The sequence below is a fragment of the Papilio polytes genome, unplaced genomic scaffold (genome assembly GCF_000836215.1).
Source record: "Papilio polytes unplaced genomic scaffold, Ppol_1.0 DF824135.1, whole genome shotgun sequence".
NCBI classification, from domain to species: Eukaryota; Metazoa; Arthropoda; class Insecta; order Lepidoptera; family Papilionidae; genus Papilio; species Papilio polytes.
In genome coordinates, this window is record NW_013525069.1 from 685,912 (window position 1) to 698,114 (window position 12,203).

The 12,203-nt window shown below is 34.1% G+C and overlaps 1 protein-coding gene across 1 annotated transcript in view; it reads right to left on the bottom strand.

The window, feature by feature from the left end:
* LOC106099369 (RNA/RNP complex-1-interacting phosphatase) overlaps positions 1 to 12,203 on the bottom strand; it is a 43,135-nt gene that overhangs the window by 4,917 nt on the left and 26,015 nt on the right. Inside the window, exons 5-6 of the mRNA XM_013277899.1 lie at positions 12,101 to 12,180; positions 1,012 to 1,052 (exon numbers count right to left, since the gene is read on the bottom strand). Of these exons, the coding sequence (XP_013133353.1) occupies positions 1,012 to 1,052; positions 12,101 to 12,180 (121 nt within the window). The remainder of the gene's footprint in view (positions 1 to 1,011; positions 1,053 to 12,100; positions 12,181 to 12,203) is intronic.

Here is a 12,203-nt window from a genome sequence, read left to right on the forward strand (position 1 = left end):
CCCTGCCTTGTCGACATGCAGTGACGAAATCGGTTTGACTGGATAGCCGGAGGTCAATTCTCGTTAGAGACGAAAAATCTTTAATTGAAATCGTATGTTGTGTGCACTGACAGTGATAAGGCCTCAACATCGATCCGTTGACGCGTTGACACAAGTTGTTGACGCTGCGAATTGTGACGTAATTGAACATATGGACGTCAATAAAAATTTTGTTAATATACTTCACATGTTGATCGAGAAGAATTCCATTAAAACATTAGCTTATCTTAAGAAGACCACACAATTTAAATTTCAAACATGCTTATTTCTTAATAAGATAAAACCTAGTCTAGATTTATTCTTAAATCTGTTCTAAAATATAATTTGAGGCATAGAACAAATTGTATATATTATATATTTCGTTTGCTATGTGATTGTGCGCTGACAAATATTTAGACGTTAAGTGACCATAAATACAACACTCACGATACTTTAATGGCGATCTCGTAAAGGAATACAATTAGGCAATGAGTACGCATTAACACCTCGACCGCAAGCGTTTTACCCACGCTTCACTAATATAGTAACGTGAGATTTAAGTAAACACAACGAACTAAAAATCAATAACATTAGCAAAATCGATATTATTCCTCTCATTATTAAAAAAAAAAACAAAGCAGATGAAGCAAATTTAATATCATCGGTAAAATTATAATTTCCAGTTGTAACTAGCATTTTTTCTACCACCGGAAAAAAAGGTGAAAAAAAGGAAAAAATTACTTCTTTACTCGATATAATAACAGCAATACGAAGCCAGAAACACCTTACTGTGGCTCTATCGCTTTATTTGATTATCCCCTTTTCTTGTATTTCTTTTTACCTTCTACTTCCACACAAGATTTGACATTTCTATTACTTAGTATAATATTGGAAACGATTGTTGAATAGCGGTAGAAACTTAACATCAGACGAGCCTTTTAACTGCCCATCAAATAGAGACCATGAAAATTTAACACAAGTAATTTGACTTACTATTGTTGTCTTCCAGAAATCCATCCAGAGCATTCATAAATCTGCAAACAAAACAAACACGCCTAAGTCAGTAAATTAAAAACATACAAATTAAGAATCCATCTACCAATTCTACATTTCTGAGTTAGAAGGAATGGTTTCAGTGACCGAGAGTGCATTGCTGTGAATATGAGAAATGATAATGCTACAACTACTTAGAGATAATGTACAAATCAAATGTATAGTATCAGATAATAAAAATTAGCTATTAGCATTGTAATTTTATTGCATTCCGCGCTCCGACAACAGTCTCACAGCCAATACACGCTATAAAAACATCGGCGGCGATGTAAACTGATACGTCACAGTTATTCCGCCGTAACATTTAATTGAATTTCACAAAAATATAAAATCCCAAGTTCGCCTGTCACGAACCAGATGAAATATTATCATGTATCGAACTCAGCGTGTCGTCGTGCCTTAATCGATTTTTTTACACCTAGAACCGCATGATCTGTGGGCGTATCAATATTACGAGGCATTTCTGCCGACGACCGGAGGGGCCGGAATTAGTGAAATATGTTTGTTTTCGTCATAAGTCATAGCTACCGCAACATGATATTCGCCCGCCGATGGCGCCGACATCCCTACAATCACATCCCTAGGATATTTTATACACCCTACAAGGGTGGTCTCAAACGTTTATTTCATTAATAGCTTCTGTTTAAATTTAAAAAACAAAAAATCAGAACTATACATTAAAAAAATCCTTGTTAATAATAAAGTCTATGCTTACTTTGCTAATATTTTAGAAACTTAATTAGAAAGAACCGGTATGTTGAAACGGCTCGTTTGTCAAATCTAAAATTGTCCGTGAAACAGTAAATTCACGGGGTTTAAAAGAGTTCTAGCAAACATCACCTTCAAACAGTTCATAAGAATTTAAATCTTCACTCCAATAAGATTTACAATGCCAAACTATCCGCGACGTATGGCGCCAGAGAGTCAACAATTTAATTATGCATAAAGTCACGATTCAACTAACATCAAATACCTATTGCTTAAGGCTTCCTACTCACTCGCTACGTCAGAACAACAAACATTTTAACAGCATTAATATTTTACAACTACCTTTATGTTCAGAGTTTTTTATGTGTTATAGATTTTTTCACATGTTAAAGATATAGAAATTTTTGTCAATTACGTCAGAAATATAACGCATATTTTCATAACACCTGCGAAGTGACAAAGCAATTCAAAGTTGGTAATTTTTGATTAAACATCATCAATAAAAATATAAAAAGTAAAGCTGCATACATAAATATTACAGGGAAAGTTCAAACTAACATATGTGGGATTAAAAGCTATGAATCGAATAGAAACTCGTCATTCCTTTATAATATTAACACCGACAATGTATAATTCAATATTGTCATCGAATTAACCTGACTTAACTCCATACCTTACAATATCCATAAAAGATTCCATAAGCATCCGAGAGGTAGCGTGACTGTAACCACTTGAATAATCACATTACTGAATATAAAAATGTTTTATCGACAAAATCGAAGAAATATTTTATGACCCTCATTGAAGACCACGTAAGGAAGCCCGTGGATTAATTAGAGGACGATTCCACAAGAGTTTAAATCTTAAACACAGATATCATTTATTTTACATGACAGATTAATTCTGATAGTTTATAGCGTTCGACTATAATTACTCTTTTGCTGTTAAACTACATGTCATTGAAAAAAAGATTGTAGCGTTAAAATTGGACTAACTTTTCATTTAAGAGTTTTATATTCTGTGTGATTGTATAACAATGAGTTTAAAGTTTTGATGGGGGCATCAAATTAGATCCCCTATTGTTTTTTTATACTTGCTTGTTCATTGAAAAAATATGCATCTAAAACAATTCCAGTGACACTTATCTGAATATAAAAAGTAGAAAAAGTCAAAGCATTTCCTGGTGTACGCACACGGATGTCGTTATTTTTAAATCCTGTCAAAATTGTGTATTTTACGGCACGTTCATTCAGATCGAAGCTTCGAGAATTATATGGTTTCTTATTTAATTTTAGTGTGGTCATGCATTTGTGTAATAATTTATATCTAGCGTTATCTGACCGTTGGATCGGTCCCTAGTTATAATCCGGGCATTTTTCATGCGGCAACTGCAAGCGTACGATCGGTGGTACTGAGAAATTTATCTCGACGGGAAGCTCCTACTCCGCGTGCAATTATTAACCAATCTAACTTAGGGTAGGTCGGGATCCATCCTAACGTTTTTGGTTTTATGTTAAAAATCTGGAAACTTCAAATACAGCCGTTCATTACTTAGTATTCGTGTAATGAGAAATCATTACTAAAAAGTGTTACTTTACTCTTGTATAGTGTTTATATAATCAGAGCTTGAACTCGAAGCTCTCCGATATAAAATACATAAGTCGTAAGACAAAATCTCGCAAAAATAAACAAGGCGTATAATTTTGTAATTCATAAACTATCAAGTTTACCAGTCTGCTATCCCTCGCTTGACATGTTAAGTGTGTGATTAAAGCGCAATGCGCAGTAATTGTGTTGGGAGTTAATTGCCAAGTTAATTTTAATTAAATACACACGTCGCGGACGTTTCTCATTAATAATATCCGATGATACGATTTGTTGCGAAAGTTTTAACTACCTTAGAGTATTCATTAAATATTAATTGCCAGTGGTAAATGAATTGAAATTACTGAATGTTACTACGTTACTTAAATAGTTGCGTAAAAAGAAATTAGAGCAATTTTATATATGATAGAGCCTTGTACTATTTATCTGTGTGTCATGCATCACTCCGCCATATTTATATCTCTAATAGTCTCAGACGTGATATTCGCCAAAACTTTGTAATGAGGTATTATAAAGATGAGGTATTATAAAGAAGATATATGAGAGGTATAAACTGATTATTTTATGTCTTTACATCAAACTGGACCTCACAAAGGCTGCGCGGCCGCATCGATCATTGTACCAGCAGTCGGGTCACAGCGCGTCGATGTGCTACAAGCGTCGAAAGTGGCCGGGACCAGATAATAGGCGACACTCTGATACAAGGCAAGATAAGACAGGAGGTTCCCATGCGACCCGCCCCGGCACATGTAGACCGGCCGGGTCAAAGGTGAAGCTACGACAAACATTTCCGGAACATCAAGGAGCTACACATACTTTCCATTCATAAAAATTCAAAGTACTATATCAATGTTTTAACTCTGTACATGTATTAAATTAAGCGGAACACAATGTACAGACAAATTAAATTAAACGATGTTGACTAATTTGAGACTAACTGACACATTTTATTTTGTCTTTATGTGATTTTTATGTAAAGCTCAAACAACTATTAATAGTAGTCGGAGGAACATTATCAGACTGTTGACAGTTTGATAATGTTCCTCTATTTTCCTTAACGTAGTCTTAACAGTTGATGCGTAGACAAATGAAGTGTCGATGCGTACACGGTGCGAAACTCACGACGGCTGGTAGCGAACTGCCGTCACTGCCCTCGGCGTATATTAACTTGTATAACGAATCGATCGTTTAGAATATACACATGCGATCCTCTTGATATGCAACTTTAGTGCTTCAGGATAAAACGATTTGATTATTTTAATGTTAACATGCTTTATAAATGAAGGATTCGTATAAATTTTTGCTTGTTAGTTGCTTTTAATATTACTTTTTGATAAATGTGATAATGACTGGTAACAATCTTATTCTGTTTTGATACGGAAACTTCCTCAAGCTGTGTAGATTTAAACATTCCCGATATGCTAAAAACACGTCACCAAACATCACATGCAAATTTGAAATACATTTTAATTTAAACATAAAATCGTGTTTCATTTCGGAATACATAACTTTCAAAGTCTAATAAAACTTCTAAATAAAAAGAGCAAAGTATCAATGTTGCTACTGACAACGTAGCCCGAGGGTAAAATGTTGCTCAATATGAATTAGATGACTGCAAGTTAGGTTAGATTCGATTCGACTTCGATTAAACGCAGGCAAGACGTATCTTAATAAATATTGCATTTATATCGACACTGTTTTGAAGTCACCGTATTAAATATGACTGAAGAAAAGGAAATAAAAAGACATTTCCTAATAGTAATTGCTAAATGTTCGCAACAAAAAGATGTTTTACCAAATTACGAGTAACAATAAAGTTCTAAGAACATTAATATTACGTAGAAATATTCAACGTAAAAAAAAACAACTTAGATGACTAAAGTTAAAAGGACAAACTTATGTTATTTTACCATACAAAAAAAAACTCTAAAACATTTAAGAACAAAAGATGACAAGGTAATGAAAAGACCTGAGCATGATAAACTATACGTTTTGAAAGGACTTTGTATAAAGTTCTCGAAATCCATTAGCCGCGTTAAAACAATCCACTGAGGCGATGATCCGTGATATCATCAAAGGTGGAATTAACTCGAGAAGTGTTAATTGCTTCCCTCGCCTTGATAATTGAATGATTCAATGATAATTTTCGTAGTAACCCCTCTGCGTTAGTCATAAAACTGATTTTAATAATATTATGTTAATCAATCTCTTAGAGAACATTAAAAAATTATTTTAAAAATATACAGGAGTATAATGCATTTGGTGTAAATAAAATTAACTAGCTAAATGATACCATCGTGTAAAAAAGGTTATGGTCATGATAGGGACCAAAAATCTTAGTTCTTTAGACTAGACTTTACAATTCGCAGTAACTCAGTTTTATTGTGATCATCCTGTATACAGATTAGCAGTTTATCTCGACAAACGTTTGCCGCTTCCCACAAAACTCATGATTCACATACAGAGACCGCATCTCGTAAGTATTACGTGTCGGCTACATTACAACGGGTGTCCTCATTTTACAATCCCATTTTAATCCTATGATTCAGTCAGCACTGAGAGAACCAAACTCAAATTATCAACGCAATTATACACTGTTTTTCCTAGAACAAAACATCCTTTGCGGTTTACTGACATGGACAAATAAGGCGCTTTATAGGTCGCCGCATCAAAAAAGCAATATGCGGTTGTCATCCTTAATAAGGCAAAGTTTTAATAACATCGTTTTTATTATACCTAAAAAAATTGTTGACATTTTTGTATCGTTTTTAAACATTTTATTACGTAATTTCCACAATTACAGTATACTGGCTACTTGTATTTTAAGATGCATTAAATAAAAAATATTTAATTAAACATACACACGCGGAAGTTTATTATAGCACTATAAAACCACAGAAACCGCAACGATGCAAATTCGTCACCAGATAAACATAAAATACGTGTTAATTAATAAACACCATCAAACGTTGGCGCCAATGACACATACGCCATGGAGCCAAAGTACCGAATACTTGAAATTTTAATTGGTACATGTTTTGTGTGAGTAATTTCCGTGATTAATGCAAATGACACCTTCAACACTACAAATACGCGGACACCATAGATATCGCACGATCTTGTACATTCATATCTAAATGTTATCTTAATTGATTATGTTGATTTTTTTTTCCCATTCAAAAATAATTGATACTGATCCAATGATTTTAACGTAACGTTTAAACTACGATTATGATTTATCTATTCAATAACTATTAACGGGGTAGATAAATAAAGAAATCCAGGGAAAGTCTTAGTCTTACAGTTGTCTTTATCTTTCTATTATAACAAACTTGTCTTGAGTTAAATCATAATAACATATAACTTCTGTGATGTAAAATATAAACTCTACGCATAGTTACTTATTATCATTATAAAAGCTTATTCAAAGGATTTTATAGTTTATCATATTGCTATTTCACCATCTTATAATAAAAAAAACATTTGTAATTAAATTTCTAAATTATATTCCAGTCAAGCCTGTTGCGGTGAAACTGAAAGGTAAAGTGACACCAAACGACTATAGTGTCCTCTTGTACCTAAAATGAAAACAGAATGTTGCATAACATCTAAGACCACGAAATAACGTGAAATTTCTGCGAAGGATTTTATAAGTCACTGTAGATTAATTGCATTATTTCCATCAGTCAATAGAGGAATCAATGATAGGTTTTCAATTGTTTTTATCAATTTTTACGCTCATAAATGGGGGGGCAATTAAGGTTATACGGTCGTGAGAAAATATGAGTGCAAACGAACGTAAGGTTAGTAAACATAAACAAAATCTTACCAACTACAAGTGATCAAACAAAAGCCCACACGATAAATTACCATCGACATGATAGGCAAAGGGGGACACGACTTCTCATCGCTTAACTTGTAATTTAAAAATGTCTCACTATACCAAACTGGCATTACACGAGACCGGAATAATGATTAGGCGATCAAAAACAAGTGCATGCTCTAATCAAATCATGTCTATGATCCACGCTTTCATAACCCGCATTTAATTAAGATCTAGTATTCGGTCGAGGCGTTTCGTAACTTCTTTAGGTTAGTGACACACTGCACTGCAACAATCCAATTAAATTTTACTCAAAGAACAAGTAAATAAATTTAATTCTAAACATACAGGCACCATGTTTAAAAAATTAAAATAATATGATATTAATATATACAAAGAAGTAATTTACAATTCAATTGAACACGTGAATTCGATCGTTTTCGTGATCATGTTATTTAAAAACTAGCTTCGTCACAGAACATTTTATAAATAAAAACAGTTAATTGTAATAACGCTGGTTACGTCTTGCATAAAAAAATCACTTCCTAATTCAATCATGAAGAATCATTCATTCGGTTATTCTTTGTGGGAGACAGTGGCTTAATGAATCATAAACATATTTTAAGCTGAGTATATTACGAAAATATAAGAGACCTAATAATACCAAACATTTGGCAAGGGAAATTACTCATAGTTAAAATAGCAACCGCACTGTTACCATGTTTATTAAATTCGAACTAAATACAGCAGTAACAGTTAAAACGAACGTAGACGATCGCGCATAATAGAACAGATTTCTACAATGTCTCAATTACGAGTCTGTGTGGTCCGATTGATTATATAGCAGCCGTGTAATGGAAGGAAACTGTAATATTGTCGATATTAAATATCAGTTATTACTCCGATTGAAACGCCGTAACAACTTGTAATAGGCATGTTACCATTCAACGTTATTACTAAAGCAGACAGCCCATGGGTTATTTCGATGTTAGTTACTAGCATATAAAAGCCATTTGAATAATAAACACGAAGAATATCATTCCCAAACCAAACATTGCATTGCTAATAGAAAAATACTTCTATATAACTTTATTGTTATTAAACATCTTACAGTAACCGTGGGCTTTCACTTACAAAATATTCAAACAAAAACAATATGTTGCTCTTCCGAACAATATATTTTCATCGATTGTAATATTAATACTTGTCCTTAATGACCATAAACACTATAATCATTGTAAAGTAATCATCGTGGAGCTCGTTTGATTTACTATAAATAAAACAGTAAACGCCATTTACAGCTGTTAAGCTTACTAAAGGTCTTCGTAATGATGCAATAACTTATATTTTATGCAAGGCATAAACCATCAAAGTCAAAAAGATCACAGGCCTTGCGTCACTTTATCCAACCTCGTCTCCAGAACTTTCAAGAAAATTATTGTTCATTATAAATTCATTATACCTTAGCAATTACATGTAAATACTTTGATAACTGACCGGGAGTAATGTAATTGAAAAATAAATAATAATGAATATGGGCGTATTCTGATAAACATTACAGTGGTATTTTTTACAGTAAAATAAATTCTTACTGTAAAAGGTATCTTCGACGAAACACGAAGAAATGTGTACACTGTTCCTAAAGATGAAATTCATGTAACATTTACCGATGTAAAAGGAACAGAATAAATCATAAAGATTATGAGCAAAATATAATAACTGCATAACATGAATACGAACAGCGATGTTGTTATTCAGATAAATGCACGAGTACAGTTCTTAAATAAAAATAATACAACTTTAATCCCAATTTATCGAAATGAATAAAGCGAACGATCTACAGGACAAGCTCTCAACGATTATAAAGTTCGCTTAACTGTACAATCATGTTTAACGTACCATCCACCAAGAAACGAAATTATTACAACCTGCCACGAAGTTACTACATTATATGGCACTATTATATTGTCAGGACTACCTTCCGAGTCTGAGAACAACAACGCTAGTGAAATATAAAAATGGTTCATTCTAGAAAATTCGAGACGTTAGTTAAGTTTATGCGTCTGTTATGAACAGTTTTGGTGCCTACGCATATAAGGAATAACTTTTAAAAACCATAAAAGAGAGATTAATAGAACACAATAATTATCACAGATTTAAGACGGCTTAAATATCACTTTCATGACTAGGCTTTGATTACGCTACCTGCCGAATCATGCATGGTATTATGTTAATATGATAGGAATATTTAACAGGCAATAAAACGAAGTGTTACCCACACTAGTACACATAATTATATTTTGACTGACGCCGCTTCAGGATACGATCGATGTAATTAAAATAGTGCTACATTTGACGCTATTTACTTGTAGGCAATTAGGCTATCTAATTTAGTTGTCGCGATACAATTCGGTTTTCCCACTGAACCCAGCAAACCGACTAAAAATGGAAATGACTTAATACAATTTCAAATTGTCTTATGACAACTACGTATCAATCATGTGCTAATAGAAACACAAACAAAAAATAATGACGAAAAAAGCTCAAAAGCGGATTTGACGTGTACAGATGACATGGAATCTAATGTATCAATATTGAATCAATCGATATCTTTAGACGCTGCTTGATCATTGTAAATTTATCGATGATTATATAATGTAATTAATACTGTACTGTTTAGTTTGTTTAAAATAAACGTGAGAATACACTACTTAATTGGTGAAGATCAAATTGAAAAAGGTTAAAGGGCTAGAAAATTGCATTTTTTAATGTTAAGTGAGAAATTAAAAATTACCTGAAGCATTGATGCGGTTGAGAAAATTGCATTACCTTTTTGCAAGCGTTACAGAATTAAAATCGAGCAGTTGAAGCTAAAGCGAACAATGGAAGTGCTCTCGGCGGTGGTCAGGATTTATAGTGGGGCCGATATGTAGGTACACGCGCCGGTTTGTAATGACGACATGATTGTGGACAGTCGACATGGGGAAACAAGTAAAAATACACCCGTGATAAATGGAGGAGCGGCCGAGGCACGCGAGCGTCGTTACGGCGCGACTGATCATCTTCAGTAAAAGGTCACGGGGCTCCTACCACCGTCTCGAATCTCTTCTCGACATAATGACCGCATACCGCGAATCGCTTTCACTCTTTATATCGCTCCTTGAATTATTCGTCGTGATGTTTATTGAATTGATATGAGATTAATAAAACGAAAATATTAAAAATAAAATTATTAAAAACAAAAATTATGTATGAGCATATATTTCGACAAAATAAAGACATATCAGAAGCTAGGTTGGTTCTTAGAAAATATCTAAATTTCACATTTCTCTACAAAATGTTTCTGTGTTAAGAACCCCTTAATAGCATGTATTCTTATTGCATATATGTAGAAAACAAACTCCTTTTATTTTGTTAACAAATATAAGAAAAAGCCAAATATAATAAAAAAAATAAATGGGCCAAGTGATCTTTTTTACCAGAGGCGACCTATTTAAAATTAAAACAAAGCTTATACGATGACAATCGCTAAATACTTAATCATCGTCTAAACAATTTCTATCTTGGATCTTCGATGGTGGATCGTGGTAGCGTTACGGGTGGCACATTAGTCCGTCTTAACTGACAAACAGATGCGAGGTGCTCGGTCGCGATAACACCCGCAACTATCTGAGAAATGCCGATGGTAATTTATGGTGAAGTCGACCGACGACGTGGCGCAGCGTCTAACAAAAGACCAGACAAATGACCGAGATAATCACATAGTTAAAGCTCTTAGACCCCGCAGATGTTATAATGTGTTCATTATTTACCTACGACTATAGGCCTTTGAAACTATATTACTATAAATGTCATTAATCTTAAGGGTTCATGTAGCGCTTACAAAAATCACGAGTACAGATTCTCGAAAAACATTCTTAAAAGGATATCAGATGAGATCGACGAGTCATTTCGACAGTCGATAAACAATATGCTGCAGGAGTACATTTTTTATAAAAATATTAAACCATAATGATGACAAAGAGTTGTTTAGGAAATTACGTTTTGCATGGTTGGAGCACAACGTTTTGCTTTCTTACTCACATTTAACACCACGAAACAATAATTTAAGTTTTTCTTACTTTAATAAATCGTTAAACAACTTAAATTCGATAGTACTTTTAAGAGTATCCGACATTGTGAGAGTTCATGAAAATGTTATAATTCACTTTCTAATAGATTGCCCACTCTCTAAAGTGCATGTAGACACGTAAGTAAAAGTCGGTATTGATTTCAGAACTTCATTGTACATCTGTGGTCTAAATACATAGATTTACGAGTTAATAAAATATTTGTTTTTCTATTAACACTGACATCTGTTACACGTAAGGCGAGACGCATCGGTGCGAGCGACAAATGCCTTTCAAATTCCGAAAGCGCACGCGTGGGCGCTTCGCTTCGGCCGGGGACCGCGCTCGCTCGTCGCAGCGCGGCGCGTCGCCTTAGTCCCGGGGAGCTCTACACTGCGCTACAACGCGCGCCCGCCCACGCTTCTAAAGATTTATAACATTACCCATATTCGGCCTACGAACGGCGCCAATTCGACGGTTCAAATTAAAAACACGCCGCAAGTGCAAAAAGATAACACGACCCGCATTGATCGATAGCCCGGCGGCGTTTGATTTACGCGCTGCTCCTATACGCGGGCGCGCTTATTTAAAACGGACAAAATCAATCATTGGACATTCCAGTTAACGCCATCGCGCTTGTCAAATCCAAAATTCTAGTCTCTTGAAAAAGATTGACATTTGCGTATAGAAAGTCAAATAATATTAACAATGCTTTTGTAAGTCCATGTTACACCTTTACGTCCAAATAATATTGATTGTAAAGAAATGTTGAAGATGAACTCACTCTGTCACTTTGCTTTCGGGCGGAATAGCCCGGCCCGGTATTAATATCTTCTTATGTAACACACCCACCGCTTCGAAATTCTGCAACAACAAAAAATCAAAAA